The sequence below is a fragment of the Camellia sinensis genome, chromosome 5 (assembly GCF_055761805.1).
Source record: "Camellia sinensis isolate YWXY chromosome 5, ASM5576180v1, whole genome shotgun sequence".
NCBI classification, from domain to species: Eukaryota; Viridiplantae; Streptophyta; class Magnoliopsida; order Ericales; family Theaceae; genus Camellia; species Camellia sinensis.
The window spans coordinates 67,599,259-67,615,863 of record NC_138965.1 but is presented as its reverse complement, the minus strand read 5'-3'; the positions used below and the strand labels follow the sequence as shown (position 1 = coordinate 67,615,863).

Genomic DNA, 16,605 nt, shown 5'->3' with positions numbered 1-16,605 from the left:
TAAGTGTGTCTAAAAAGTAAAAAAATTGTTTAAAATATTAAAAAAATTCAGTAAAAAAATAAAATACGGAAAATAAGAAAGTAGAATTTTTTAAAAAGTGTTTTTTGAAAAATGAAAACAAACGGACTTATAAAAAAATTAATTTTTTAATAATATAATTATTATATTTTAAAGATATTAATTTATAATTATATTTTTATATTATTAATAAATTTAAAAAAATAAAAAATTTATATTATTTTAATCTTTAATTTTTGAAAAAAATTAATATTTTAAAAAAAAAGTGATTAATATTTTAAGACAGAGTAAATATTTGCTTTGCTTTGTGGGTTTTTTAATGAATGGTATAAATTAGTATACTAACTAATATATCAACGCTAGTTATGACATTATTATTAACTCTACTTATTATACAAATTATAAATATTAAAAATATTTTAAATTATATCATATCATCAATTGATACACTAATTAATATACTAATGCCTCGTTTGGTAAGTAAAAAAGTTACTAAAAAAATTAAAAAACTAACAAACTATACCAAAAAGTCAAAAAAAAATTTTCTCTCTACTTTTTACACTTTTTTCATAAAAAGTTAAAAAATCATTTCAAATATACTAATTTTTTTAACTTATATTTTAACTAGATAATCAAAAAATTACTCTGGCCAAGTTTGGCTATCCTAAATAAGTACAAACTTTCTATCTTTTTATCTTTTTTTCATCACATTATTTCTCTACTTTTCTGCACATCTTTTCATAAAAAGATAAAAAAATACACTTATTTAGATCATCCCAAACAACCCTTAATTTAAGACGAGGGTCCTGTTTGGTAGAGCTGTGGGAAAGTGCTTATAACTTATGCCTTAACAGTTTATAACTTATAACTATGAACATAAGCTGATTTCTGGCTTATAAATTAAGTATCTTCTGCCCTACTCAAAAAATAAGCTGATTTCTGACTTACAAAAAGTTATAAACTACATTATTAAGTTAAACTAAACATATCAAAATAGTTTAAATTAAATTAAAAATTAAAATAAATAACTTTTAAACTGCACCAAACAGGCACGAGGCCCTAAATAGATATAACATTACTCTTTTTAATACTTATACAGTAAAGCCAGGGAGAGAGAGAGTGTGTGAGAGAGAAAAGAGTTTTAGATAAGGAGAAAAAAAAAAAAAATAAACAGAGAGGGTTTCGAGGAAAGGAGACATGCCCAATTTCATTCCAACAACTCTGTTTCTTGTTTCTTCTCACCTTACCCGATCCCAAAGGTCTCTCTCTCTCTCTGTAAATATATATATACACATAGAGCTGTGTATGTGTGTACACATATGAATATATAGTAGTTTTATATTTTTATCCAGTTCCAGCCTTCACCTTTATATATTGCTTCATTTGCTCTTTCTTGTTATGGGTATGTGATAGATAGGTGGTTTGGTCCTTGTATGCTAATTCTTGAATTGCATGTGGAGTCTGAGATCATGCTGTGTTGTAAGGAGTAGATGGGATAGGAGATTTGGATATGCCTGTTGCTATTGTTTTGTATGTACTCTGTTTTTTCTTTCTGGGTTTTCTGATAGAAACTCTCACTCTCTCTCTAGACTCTCTGTCTCCCTGAAACTTCTTAGTAAAAAAAAGAGGGGACCCCCCTGGGTTCTGATTCCATATGTTTGTGCAACTATACTCTTGATTGTTTTCCTTCTTTTCCTAATAGGATTATTATTATTATTTCCTTCCTTTTTTGATAATTGTTTTCAATTAGTATTTGTAATTTTTAATAACCCATATGGATTTCATCATTTGTGGTTTGGTAGCTCATGACTGTTAAGTTATTGAACTGGATGCATGGCCATTTTGAATTGTATATGGATCTCTCTGCAATTGGCTTTGGTGCCCAAGTGCTATTGTTGGACTAATTGATCTTTATATTTTGTTGAAACCCTCCCCTAAGAAATTGGAAAGGATTTTTGTTAGTAGGAAATAGCTTCTTCTTTAATTCAGCCCCCCCCCCCCCCCCCCCACCCCCCCCCCCCCCCCCACATTGATTGGATATTTCTTCCCATGGAATAAAGCCCCACCGATCCCGATATCGATTAACAAAGAATAATTTGATCGTTTTTATACTTGTTTTGAACTAGGGTTTTGGATACCAGTCTATTAAACAAGCTGTTTACTTTGGTAGATGCAATAAGTTGAAAACTGTTTGTACACATCTTGGCATTGTTTTCATGCATTTGGAATAATGTATTGGTTAGTTTGAGCATAGTTCCCTAGATATATGCAGTATATCTAGTTTTTCTGCATTCCAATTGCATGAAGGAAATATTGTTCAGTTCAGAATTCTTGGAACCTAAGAAACACGGACACGGGACTCAGTGATTTTTTTAAAAAAAATAGAGACACGAACATGACAGGGATACGACAATAAAATATATTGTTTAAATATATTTTTTTGCTCTACAAATCAATATTACATTTACAAACAATCAAAATTAACAAAAATTAAAATTAATTCAATATTTAAAATAAATAAAGAAAACATCACTCTTAAGTTAGCTCTTACTATTTATATCTTTTTTATGATTGATCTATTAAGTATTTAAATCTAAACAAAATGTAATAAACATTCAACGTCCAATATCCATCAAGAAAGCACCAAAAAAGAGGGGGAAAAAAACTAGTTGGTATGTCCCCAACATGTCCTTTGAAAACAAATTATTTAAATAAAGGGATACTCCACGTAGCGTGTCCCGGTATCCAACACCATTTTGACACTAGTTTTAAAGTGTCAGTGCTTCATAGATTGGAACAGTAAATATGTCATACAAAACTAGGGGAGTTGGTGAAGATAATTGCTCGAAAACTAGATGGCTCAGGTTCTCCACATGATTACTGAATGCACATGATTGGTGAACATCCATTGGGATTAGTCTTCTCGACACAAAATGGCATGGGAACACCTCACCACACCCAAAAACTGGAAATGAATGTTACCGTGGAAGAAAAAGGCATAATAAGATACTTTCAAGTTTATTAACTGCCACTTTTGCCAAAAGCCAAATGTTTGGTTTGTATATAGTCTCCCCATCCATCATCCCAATTAATTTAGGAAAGAGCATAGTTATTTTATCTTCTGGATTGTTGTTGGGCAAGCTCATATTTTATCTTTGTTACCCTTTCTTAATAATGAGAAACCGAGCTTTTGAATCACTGAATAACATTGTGGCAGTTGCTCGATTTCTGTAATATGTAGAAGACTGAGATGGTGTAGCTAGATTGTCTCAACTTTTTCTTCATGGAAGAGTTTCACATTATGTTGACATCTTCCTCTTTTATTTATTTATTTATTGTTTTTTTCATTAACATTGGTGAAATAGTCAAGTGCATGAATGACCATATAGTCAAGTGCATTCCTTTTCGTTATAGTTTAGGCCATCAAGTGCTTAACCATCCCCTAACCTATCTCGTAGTTGACATATCTGTTTTGGTGGTAAACAAATGGTTTTCCAATCAACTTGCTAAATCAATTAATGACCAAATAATAGAATAGGTTATTTCATGATCAACTGACCGAAAACTAACCTATTTGGGATATAGACAATGAAGGAACTCATTCTAACTCCTTGAACTCCCAAGTATACCATTGAATTGGTCTCATTTGTAAAAGCGCCTTTGTGGTGCTGCATCTGAGCAAATGTATTAGTGGATGTACTGGCTCAAGGTCTCCGCACAACATGGATTAGGTAAATCTTATGGCAAGCTATGGTGAAGATAACCACATGTTGTATAATATTTACCAACCGATACATTTAAATACATGTAGATCATGAATTCATGATATCATCGAAAGAATAAAGGATGTGGATGGTGAACTTTGATTTTAACCCATAAAAGTGTGAAATTAACTTTGCTTAAAAACTCTCATGCTTGAGAACTATTGGTTATTATTTGAGCTCACTGATGGATGTGGATATAGTTTAGAATTAAGACACAAATTATTGTTTTTGACTTTAATGGAGAATATAAATATCTTCATTAGAGATTGCGATTTCTAGCATGTTTTTATACATAGCTCTTGGTGGCTAATCTTAGAACCAATACTTCATTTGGATTCATAAGGTTATACCAAAAGCATTGCCAGTTATTTAAAAAAAAAAGGTTGATCTCACCATTTTCTCTTCATGAAATTTGGGTGTCCATCTTACTATTATTGTAAAAAGTGGATCGGTTGGTTCTACCTTTTATCCACCCCCCCTCCCCCTCTTTTTTTTTGGTGTCTTTTCCCATCATTTATTCTGCACTAAATACCATGAAATTAGAAATTGACTATGGCCAATGGTGGCGGTTGTGGGACTTCCTATCCCAGTCCTTATGCTTCAATAACCTGTGGATAATTGTATATTGGGCTTCATTTTGCATTCATTGATATATGTATGTGATTACATAGTAATATCAATAAAATTGGTGCGGGAGCATCCTTACATTGTTAGTTGTTTTGGTTGTCCACTTGTGTTGGTTAAGAAAATATTTTAGGCTTGGATTATACATTACTAAGATTTTGGCAGCCGCAGATATTTTCTTCTTCTAGTTTTTGAATCTATGTTTTTGGCTTTTGATTTGGAGAAGCAATTTTATATGCCAAAGATGATTGCTTCAATGAAGAAGTCAATTTTTTTTAATGATTTTGTTCATCTCTTTGCTGATTGTCTACTCTTGTTTAATTCAAGAAGTCAATTTTTATAGGCTAGAGATGATTGGTTATTTATTGTCGTTCAATCAAAAGTGATTTGTTTTTTTTGACAGTTGTCATCTTATTCAAGATGCAACTTTTATTGTTTCATATTAGTTTTTCAATTGTTGAGAGGGTGGCTTTGATTTTTTATTTGTTGTCCTTGAACAGCTAATCTAATAAAGTAGATGGCTATACGAGTTCAAAATTTTCCCAAGAAAGCTTTTGATCAAAGTTCTATTTATTCAATGTCCAATTTTGCTGTTAATTGCCCATCATGGTGGAATTCACAAGAACAACAATTTCCTCAATCCATATCCAAACATTTAAGCTTGAAATTGGAATCTCCACCTCAACTCTGTGAGGAGGCAAGGCATTTACGTCTTCAACGACATGACCAGGACTCATCTTCAACTCAATCGACTGTTCAATCTCACCATGAAGTGACTGCTATGGGAGGGACGAATGCTCAAGATCAAAGCATTTCATCAGAATCTGGTATTTTTGCATTAAGTTCTTGATTACTTTTTGCAATTTGCTATTCCTTATTTGTGTAATCATACTTATAAGGTGCCAATAATCATTAATCACCATTAACGACATAAACTACTTGAACTCCTCTTCATATTTGAATTCCTGTCACACATTACTCTTTTCAGATATGTGATTATGGGAGTTAAATAACCAAAAAGTCTTCTGAGTTTGATTATTTATATGATTTGTGACCATATAATCGGCCAAAGGGTTGTGATTATGCTTTCTGTTTAAGAATCTAGTTCATACTTCCTACTATTTTCACCTTAGTTTTTAATATTGAAAATAGTAATTTTAGGTTACTTGATGATATCTTTTTTCATGAGGTTATCAGTCCCGTATGGTATAGCTTGCATTGATGTGGTATTAGCAACTACCTTAGCATTTGGGCCACAAATTGTAGAACTTGAGAAAGTTACCAAGTTTCTCTCTCTCCCTTGTATATCTATAGTTGCTCTATCAATTGCCAATTCTTGACCATTGAGGTTCATTTTATTTGTGGACCAAAAAAAAAAAAAAGAGATCCATTTTGTTTGACGTCGGTATATTTATCCTACAATTTCTGTGATTCATTCTTCTTCTTCTTATCATTCGTCTAGCATTAATAATCAATTTGCTTTGTCTATGCATTCAGTTCCAGATGAAAGCTATGAAAAGCATTCAGAATTTGTTAATATCAGTCCTTCACAGATTGATTCTAGCCAGTCAATTGTAAGTCCATCTGCTGCAGATAGGTTTTTGCTTTGTTGGCTAAACTAATACCTAACGCTCATATTGCCTACCATTTCAGAATCACATTCCACATCCTTATGCTGATCCTTACTGTGGTGGGTTATTCGCTTCCTATGGTCCACCAACTGTAGTAAGTACTTTTGAGCTCATTGTTCGTGTTTTCCATCGGTTTGCCACTATGAGTGGGCTGTCTATTTGGCTTTTGTTTAGTAGAAATTATAGAATTATCATAACTCTTGTTGCAGAATTTATACGTGTGTGTCGGTTATATTTCTTTTGGAGTGTGAAGTGTTTTCTTTTCTTTCTTTATTTTTCTCGCCTAAAAATTACTCATTCCACATCTTTCAATGGACCTGATTTTCTTAACTTCTGAATTCTTATTTGGTAAGGTTCCTTTCTTATGTACCACGGGGATGGTAAAGTTTGTTCTTTTTATTTTATTTTATGTTTTTCAAACATATTTCAATTTTGTTTTAATGATGGCTCGTGGTTGTGTGAGGCTTGTCGAACTTCTCGAGTATGCTTCTTGAGGAAGTGTGAATCTATTTTTCTTCCTCCTACTAAACCTATGTATGCTATTGCTTTTTTGTTTTTGTTTTTTTTTCACATTATTTTGTTGCTTGCTTTTGTAAAGCTTTTTATGTTGGATGGAGCTTGGTGACCATCACCAAATTATATACTTGAAATTGCTAATATATGTTAAAAAAAAAAAAGAAAGCTTCAAGTTAAATTACTTCCATATCTAGAATTCTCAAAACTTTGAAGCACATTCTTCTCGTGTTCGGGTGCTTGATATGTTTTCAATGTCATTTTCTTCTCAGTATCCCTCTTTTGGACTGTTGTAGTATATATTGTATATTTGTGTGACTCAAAGAAAATCTAGTAGAAAAATCAAAGTTGCATTTGGCATTACTTAAATTTTTAGCTTGAAATAATGAGATTGTTTTGTCTGATTAATTAGTAGGATATAACCTATGAAGTACGGATACAGATATAGACACGAACACGGACACGAGATACAGCGATTTCAAAAAAATGAGGACACGGACACGGACACGGACACGGTGGGAGACACGGCAATTATATATATATATATATTTGATACGTAAATTAGTATTATGTTATTAAACAATCAAAATTAACAAAAATTAATATTAATTCAATATATATAAATATCACTATATCTATATTTATAGAAGTAAAAAAAATAAATAGAGAAAATCAAAAAATATATTAGAATAATTATAAATACAAAAATATATATATATATATATAAAGGAAAAAAAAATTATAATCTCAACCACTATGCACCAACAGGAAACTCAACTATTGCATCAGTCCATCATTATAAGCACTCTACAGAAAGTAATCATCATTTTATGAGCACCCAACAGCCCACTATCTTCCATATTTAATCCTAATCTAGATTTCTTCCCCCATCTTCTTTATTTAATAGGGGACTTAGGTGTATATCTTAATAGGTAAACTTATTGTTCAATAAGTTTTGTAAGAATTAATGGCCTTTTTCATCGAACACTATTAAAAATGTCACTAATTGTTAATTTTCAGTGGCAGTTTGAAAATTGTCACAAAAAATGTCACTAATTATAAGTTTTAGCAATAGTTTAAAAAAATCGTTGCAAAAAAAATCACTAATTTTCAACTTTCAATGATAGTTTGAAAAATTTATTGTAGAAAAATGTCACTATTTGTAAGTTTTAACGACAATTTATAAAAATCACTACTAAAAAAAAAAAAAAGTCACTAATTGTCAATTTTTAACGATACGCAAAAAATCTTCATAAAAAATTATTTTTAGCAATGATTTTATTAGGATTTATTTTCAATAGGACTTGATTGGAATTAAGTCCAACTATTGGGACTTATTGGTAGTTTACCCTATTTTTGGTATTAATTACTCCGTATTTAATATCCATTTGTAATTAGAAAAAATAAAAAATAAAAAAAAAAGAAGAGAGGAGAGAAGAGAGAGGCAGACGCCAGAGAAGAGAGAGATAGATGCAGACGTGAGAGAAGAGTGACAAGCGAGAGGCGACAGTGATGGAGATCGATCGGAGATGGAGTAGGTTTGATTCTCTTCTCTCAATGAATGGAGATCGACGACTGACTTCGCTAGTCGTTGAGCAAGTCAGGTTCGATTCTCTTCTCTCTTTTTTTCCTTCTAATTTTAGATTTAGGTCTATTGTCTCGTTTTTCTATTTCGTTCAAATTAGGTTAGGGATTTTTGATTTTTTTTCTCTTTTCTCCTCGTCGTGTCCCATTTCAAAAAAATAAATAAATTAAACAGACATGCTAAATGGCGTGGTGTGTCCCGTATGTGTCCCTGGTGTGTCCGACACTACTACGACACTTATGCTGCTGTGTCTATACTTCATAGGATATAACCCTTTGTTTGTGATACACTTGAGTTAAGTAATTACCTATGAAGCATGGATACTGACACGACACACGAATATGGCATGGCATAGACATGTCGATACAGAAAATTTCAAAAAGTAGGACATGGACACGGTTCAGACATGTCACAAATAATTATATTTTGATATTATATTATTTATGAATATATTATAAAGAGATGCGATACAGTGACGGTAGATGACAGTGTTAGGGGAAGGGGTAGTCCTAGATTGACGTAGACTAGTGTAGTAAATAGATATATGAATCTTCTTAATTTGACTAACGAAATGGCCTTGGATATAATTGAATGGAGAAGAAAGATTCATACAGCCGACCCTATTTGATGGAACTTAAGCCTTGGTTTGGTATATTATATTATATAGTTATATATGTATATAATATATATAAAATTAAATAATTACTTTATGTGAAGTAAATCTTTCGTCTACTTCTCTTACATGATTTTTTACACTACTAGACCATAGTAGTTAAAAATGATACAAACAAACATATATAATTATAAGTTGACCCGGACATCCGATTATCAAAAAAAAAAAGAAAAAAGAAAATGCATATGTAATTGTATTTATCCCATCCTCCTAAGCCTTCTGCTAACACATAATGTATCTTTTTAATTTTTCATTTAATTTTATGTGTAACTTATATAGAATTGTTCTTACTAATTATACATTTTAAAGGGTACAAGATATTTATGTCAAATTCTTACTTTGAAAATCAAACATTAGCAAATGTTTAGAATGCGTTAAGTCTCGTGTTTATTTTTAGTGTTAGACATGCCAAGAACTGACGGGCACGTTGCAAATGACTGTTAGACACTTGTATGGACACGGAAAAAAGAGTATTGGACACGTGTCCAAGAGTGTCCAAGGAGTGTAGGAGTGTCTAACGTGGACGCAACACTTTTTTACCAGTGTATGTGCTTCTTCGTAGGTGATTATAGGAGCTTAAATCATTTTACTACTAGCATATATATATATATATATATTTCTTTGTATAATTTTTTTTAGGGAAAATTACAAAAAAAAAAAAAAATCCCCTAAGGTTTAAACCTTATAACAAAACAAACTTGAGCTTTTAATTTTATTAATTTAAATCCGAATATTTTGATTTAAGTTTTCAATCTAAACCATTTATCTATTTTTGCTAAATAAAACTATTGGGAAAATAATATTTTAGTCATTAAACTTAATGAAAAATGATGGGTTTGTTTGGTTTGTTTTTGAGAGAGTTGTTTTTAAAAAAAAAATTGGGGAGAGTTTAGAAATTTTTTTAGTTTGTTTGGTTGTATATTTTGGGAGAGTTGTGTTTTTGGGAGTTTGGGATGATTTGATATTTTGGGAGAATTTGAGTAGAAGTGTGAGAAAAAAAGTGATTGAGAAGGAGAGAGGAGAGAGAAAAAGTGATTGATTGATGTGTAAGAGAGAGAAAGTGATTTTGAAATTTTTTTGAGAAAAACTCAAACTAAACAATTTTTTTAAATTTTTTTTCTAAAACTCATCTTCCAAATGCAAACCAAACATACCCGATATTTTCGACATATTATGTACACCTACATGGAGTACAGTGATTAAAATATCATTTTTGGTCAAAATAACATTTTAGTCACTAAACTCAAAGGAAAATGATATTTTTGACATATTTCGTATACCTACATGGAGAATAATGACTAAGGTTTTAAAAAGCGGCTACAATTACGTAACGGTTGTGGTCATTACCGCCACCCGTTACGGCCGCTATAGCGGTGTGACGAAAATTCACACGTGTAACGGCCGTTTTGGTGTTACGTAACGGCTGTAGTAGTACTGTAACGGCCTATTAGACACCGTTACATCCTTTTACAATATTCTGAATAGCTTCCTCTTTCAAAAAAAAACAAAAAAAAAAACAAAAAAAAAAACTTACAAAAAAAAAAAAAAAAAAAAAAACTCAAGTAATCCAAACCCAAAGAAAAAAATCTTATATGAATTTTTTTTCTTTATATATATATATATATATATTTTAATTTATGGCACAGTTTTTATTTTATAATCATTTCATTTAATAATTGTGAATATTTTTTATTCAGTTAGTTCATGTATTGGTAAAAAATAATTTGAAGACATTTAAAATCAATTATTCTTAAAATCATTAACTATTAAAATAAAATGTAAAAAACTCATTTTATAGTGATTTGAAAATACGAAATATACTGGATCACACTTAAAAATTAACAAAAAATTGATCAAAATTGATTTTAAACCCCAATAAATGTGATTTTGAAAAAAAAAGTATATATATATGTGTGTGTGTGTGTCTCGGTAAGTTTTCTTCAAATTGTGTGAAAAATAAAAAAAATTACGGTTCCGGTTACTGCAACTGTTACGCTACAGTCTTTACATTTCGTAGCCGCAGCCACAACTGCAACCGCTACTGCGTCACAGCAACTTTTACCCCGACCGCAACTGCTTTTCAAAACCTTGATAATGACTAAAATATCATTATACAGTCAATTTTACTTAACGAAAATAAGCAAATGATTTAGATTGAAAATAAATCAAAAGATTAGGGTTTAAATTAACAAAATTAAAAACTGTGTTTATTTTGTTAGAAGGCTCAAACCTTGGGAGTTTTTTTTTTTTGTAATTTTCCCTTTTTTAATTATTTTATTTAATGTTCTCTTGGCATAGTTCCTTCTACAATTGTAATTTCTATTGTAACTTGTCCAGATTCAGCCACAAATGGTGGGAATGACTCCTGCCCGGGTTGCACTGCCTCTTGATCTAGCAGAGGATGGTCCTATTTATGTCAATTCAAAACAATACCACGCAATCCTCAGAAGGAGACAGATGCGTGCAAAGCTTGAGGCCCAAAACAAGCTAGTCAAAACTCGAAGGGTATGTACATTCCACTGAATCAGCTTTACTCGAAGTTGGCTTTCATTTCTCTCAACTTGCCTCTTCTCTCTCGACTTAAATACAAAAGGAACCAAGAATCATAGCTTTTGGGATGTTGTTATGCTTGGAGTTGTTTTGCATTTCATGATAGTATCATTGTTGTTAGAATCTTACAATTCAGGAATTTCGATACAAGTTTTAACCAAAATGATTTGATTGGTTTTGTTGAATTGTAAGATATTAAATTGAGTGAATTTTATGATTCAATTGTGATTCACTACGATTTGTTACTTGTTAATTCAATTTGGTTTGCGTAATGAATGGAACATCATTTTTGCAAAAAATAAAAAAATAAAAGTATTATATTGATATATGTGCATATGATTCAGTTATATTGATATTTGTTTCATTTTAAATACTGTGTATTTTTATACGTAAAATTATATGTTATGCTGGAATTATATATTATGCTAAATTAAGTGACTCTCACAATTCACAATTTGATATGAGTCACAAATCACTATTTTAACAAAATAATTTATGATTCGATTTGCGATTTGACAACAATGAATAGCATACCATTGTTGTCACGGGAGTGTTTCTCCTATTTGTTTTTTGTTGAAATCGTGGCAGACTTACATTTGTTTTTTTGTTAAATGCAGCCTTATCTTCATGAATCTCGGCATGTGCATGCCCTAAATAGGGTTAGGGGATCTGGGGGACGCTTTCTCAGCACGAAGAAGCTTCAACAACCTGATCTGACTCCCACCCCTGATTCCCGGTGCATCTCGAATTCGATTCACTCATATAAAAAAGATGCATCCGAGTTTGAAATCTGTCAGTCAGAACCTGTGGAACGTGGTGCATCAATCCCTTCCTTCTCTAACGTCACAGGCGTTTCAAACAGTGATGTTTTCCAGCAGCCATATCACAGGTTCTCAGCCATCTCTCCTCACACGGATGTTGGCAATGGAACTCGGCACTGTGCTTCGGTCATCCGGTGAGACATTGGAACGAGCAAACCGTGTCAGTGGTTGGGCAATTCATCCTTGGCTTTGTCACCTTTATTTTAACTGCTTTGAGCTTACTAAAAAAAAAATAGTAGTAGAGACACCGTCGTGTGCTAAATTACTGTGCTGCTTGTTTTCTTCTACGCACCAAAAACTGTGTTTTGAAAGAGGTTCATGTTTGGCATGTCATCCATGATTTAGTCTGTTATGTTGCAAGTATTTGTGATTACATCAGCCTTTTTTTTTTTTTTTTTTTTTTTTTTTTTCAGACATCATTGACCTGACAAGAAATAGGAGGATATGACATTCTTGTTTCGGCATAAAATATTTTCTATAGAATTTTTTTTAAAAAACAGAAAATGTTGTTCATAGAAATTAATGTATAGTTGCACTAGCTGTTGTCCAATGATGTACGGGCTAATATAAAAAATATGTATGTATTTTATTTGATGACATGTGTTGCAAATGAATAATATTAATTTTAATTTAAAATTAAAGTGTGATTCTACTTATTTATTTTGACAATACTAGTCCTATCATTTTATAAAATTATTACTTAAATATTTATATATAATAATTTTAATTAAATTATTTATGTATTTTAATAATTTTAGTTTTATCGTGTTATTAAAGTGTAATTATCATATAAAGATTTTATATGATATTATATTAAATTATAGGGAAAATTAGTGAAACATCCCTCTCTAACTTTGTGTAGTTGGAGATGTTTAAGAATTTTTTTTTAGCTAAGGTCCTCTCAACATTTTGACAGAAAATTCGACTTAGAGAAATTTTGGCTTCATCTAAGAGAAATTTCAAAATTTCTCTGTGAAATCAGAAAAATTTCCCGAGTCGGGGCAAAATTTCTTTGATTCGGGTAAAATTTCTTTGAGTCAAATTTTCTCTATGGAAATGCTGAGGGACCTGAACTACTATGAAAATATTATATATCCTTTATCTTATAAAATTTTAATATCCTTTATCTTATAAAATCTTAATATCAGGAACTTTAAAAAAAATATCCTAAATTATAAGATAGTAAAATAAACATTTGTTTAGATATTAAAAATAATAGTTAAATTGGAAGAAGAAATAGTAATATAAAATTAAAAGTGATTCTAATTAAATAATTTTTATTTATATTTATTTGGAAAATAAAAAATATGTTGGAATAGAAGTTAATACACAATTTATGTAAAAAAAAAATTAATTATAAACATCTTGAAGTTCGATTAAGAAAAAAAAAATACATAGATTAATTATGTAAAGTATTAATTTTTCTTTAATATATTCTTTTTGAATTATTTATACATATTATATACAAGTATATAAAATTTAAATTAAATATAAATTTTTTATAATAAAGAATTTCAAGTTAAATAGAAAACTCAATATACATTAATATTAAGATATTAACTAGCAGTTGACACGTAAAATACATGTATTATTTTTTTAAAAAAAAAAATTTGATGGTACGATGTGTGTGTTATAAATGAATAATTTTTATTTAAAATAAAAATTAAACAATGATTTTAATTATTCATTTTTGATAATATTAACACTATCGTTCTATAAAAGTGTTATTTAAATACTTATATATATTAATTTTAGTTAAATTATTTGTGTATTTTGATAATTTTAATTCTATCATATTATAAAGCATAATTATCATATAATAATTTTGTATGATATATATTAAATTATAAGATAGGAAAATAAATATTCATTTTGATATTAAAAATAATAGTTAAATTAGAAGAAGAATTAGTAACATAACATTAAAAGTAATTCAAACAATTTAATTTTTTTTTTATATTCATTTGGAAAATAAAAACATGTACAAATAGAAACTTTATAAAATTTATTGAAAAAATTAAGCATGAATATGTTGTAGTTGGATTATCATATAATGATTTTATATGATATATATATATATATATATTAAATTATAAGATTGTAAAATAAACACTCTTAATTAAATTAAAATAATAACTATATAAAATAAATTTAATAACGATTAATCATCTATAATATGACGTCAAAATATAGATGAACTTATTATTCAACAATTGAAAAAGTAATTCAACGAGTAAATCCAAATTTCAGAGATTCTTCGAGAGTCAAAAGTATCATTGTTGTGCAGGTTTTTCTCTTGTGAGTTGTGATTATATAAAATAGTATAGAAAAGATTTTGTACAATCAAAGTATTTGTAGTTGGATTTCTATAAAACTCAAATTGGGTTTGTAAAAGAAGTATTTATCAAATAGAGTTCATATAAAATTAGTATTGGGTTTGTGGATTATATGAATTTATGATGGAAAATATAAGAAAAAGAAATATTTGTAAAATAGAGTCCCTATAAAATAGGTATAGTTAGTATAATTTAAATGGAAAATGAGTGGGAGCACTAATTAGTACTACCACTAATAATGTGGCAGTGGGTCCCACCCACTGCTACAATATTTTTGTGCCTTGTTTTTTTTCTTTTTTTTGGTTAAAAGTGGGTGCCAACTCATTAGTGGTGCTTTAGAGCACCACTTTTAGTGGGATGTATCATTGCTAATTTAAATTGAGTTTGGGTTTGTGTAGAATGTAAATAGAAAATACATGCTGATGTGGCATTTTAAGAAAAAAGTAAACCCTTGGAATATGCCACCTAAGAAAGGAAAAAACACTACTTATGTAAGAACCCACATTTTTCATCTTAATCATGTTCATGAGCATCGGTATAATTATGACTTGTTAAGCTTGCATGTGTATGTTTGTGACTTGTTTCGCTTGAGCGGATGTGATCCGTGCCTTGTTTTGAAGCCTTGTGATTTGTCTAAGTGTAGTGTGCTTGTCTTGTTCCTTCCTTGATGTGAAACTTAGATCACACCTTGCCTGAGTTATACTAGCCGATGTTATTCCAAGCCTAGGTTACGTTATGCCTAGATCATTCCAAGCCGAGGTCATCCTCAGTCTAGAAGTATCTTGGAACCCCTTGTTGACCTCCGCCCTTGCCTTGCCACATTAACCGAGATGTTACCTTGCACCCAAGTGATCTCGTCCTGGAGTGGTATGACCTAGGCCGAGGTGTGGCGCATCTAGGCCAAGATGTGGCACAGCTTAGTCAAGTGTCGTCCTTCCTAGCCGGGGTCATTGTCACCTTAGTTGTCGAAGTCCTTTTGTTAGCCGATGCCACCCATTGCCGGAGTGCCATTCCGTGTAGCTTGTTAAATACGCCTTGTCACTAGCCGATGTCATTGCCTCGTCAGAGAGCCCATACCGCTTTACTTGATGAACACCCTTCCACCATGCTTTGTCTGGTCTGTCAGCCACCTTTTTCAGGGAAACCCAACCAGTCGCCGCCACGTGTCTTAGCAGAGGGTTAACCCCAAAACCGGGTAAAGAAAACTATCATTTGGTATCATAACCTTGCCTTGTAGAGAGAGAAACTCTAGGAGGAAGAAGGAGTTTTAGAGTGAGGAAGTAGATCTTCAAGCTTGATTTCCTAGAGATCGAACCGTTAGATCCGTGTTCTAAGGTTAGATTCTTGATCTGCTCATGATGTTCTCTATGCTCATGTTATTGCATTGCATGATCGGATACGATTTGTAAACCATGCATTGTTTTGAAGTTCGATTTTAGAAAGAGAAAATGACATTCATGTGTTCTTCAAGAGAAAGTCTTGTTTTGATCCGAAAGCTTGCATAAAGAATCATGTTTTTGTGTTTATTTCCGCAAGAATTCCAAGTACGGGTACCCAGGTCCATGTTTTCAAACTCGTAGCATGAAAATCCCAGATTTGTGATAACAGATTGTGATTGAACATTCATATTTTCATGTTTTCACACTCATGTTCTTCATGTTCATCAGCAGAGGGAAACCCAGAGTTTCCCGACCTCTTTTGCTTGCATGTGGCCCTCGGGAACACACCTCGGCAAGGAGGTGTGGAACCTCGGCCTAGACCTGGTTGGTGCCCAGCATGTTTTCCGAAATCATTGTATACATACGAAACTTGTTTGAAAGCGCATTCAATAGGCCTTGCCATGTGTTTGTAGGACTTGGGCTTGTCTCGACCCCGACGTTCGAAGAGCCAAGTGAGTGGTATTATTGATAAAGCTATGTTATACTTGTTTTGTTAAATCTCGTTTTGCTTGTTTGATGAAAAGTATTTGATCTAGCATGAATGACTGTCCCTACTTGTATATCAAATATTATCTTGTTTTGATGACATGTCTTGAAAGTCCTTAGTTGCAGGGGACTATAATGCAACTGCACTCTTGTCTTGAAAGTCCT

General features: G+C 31.1%; 1 protein-coding gene across 3 annotated transcripts; it reads left to right on the top strand.

Moving 5' to 3' along the window:
- Positions 1-1,113: 1,113 nt before the first annotated feature.
- Positions 1,114-12,552, top strand: LOC114323652 (nuclear transcription factor Y subunit A-3). Of its 3 annotated transcripts, none has more exons than XM_028271309.2 (6): positions 1,114-1,277; positions 4,907-5,233; positions 5,904-5,980; positions 6,060-6,131; positions 11,146-11,313; positions 11,976-12,552. In XM_028271309.2, the coding sequence occupies exons 2-6, from the start codon at positions 4,924-4,926 to the stop codon at positions 12,315-12,317; spliced, it is 969 nt and encodes a 322-aa protein (XP_028127110.2). In that variant the 5' UTR covers positions 1,114-1,277; positions 4,907-4,923; the 3' UTR covers positions 12,318-12,552. The 3 variants fall into 3 exon arrangements, with proteins under 3 accessions (XP_028127110.2, XP_028127111.2, XP_028127112.2); XM_028271310.2 differs by having other exon boundaries at positions 1,119-1,420; XM_028271311.2 differs by lacking the exon at positions 1,114-1,277 and adding an exon at positions 1,330-1,548.
- The last annotated feature ends 4,053 nt before the right edge of the window (positions 12,553-16,605 follow it).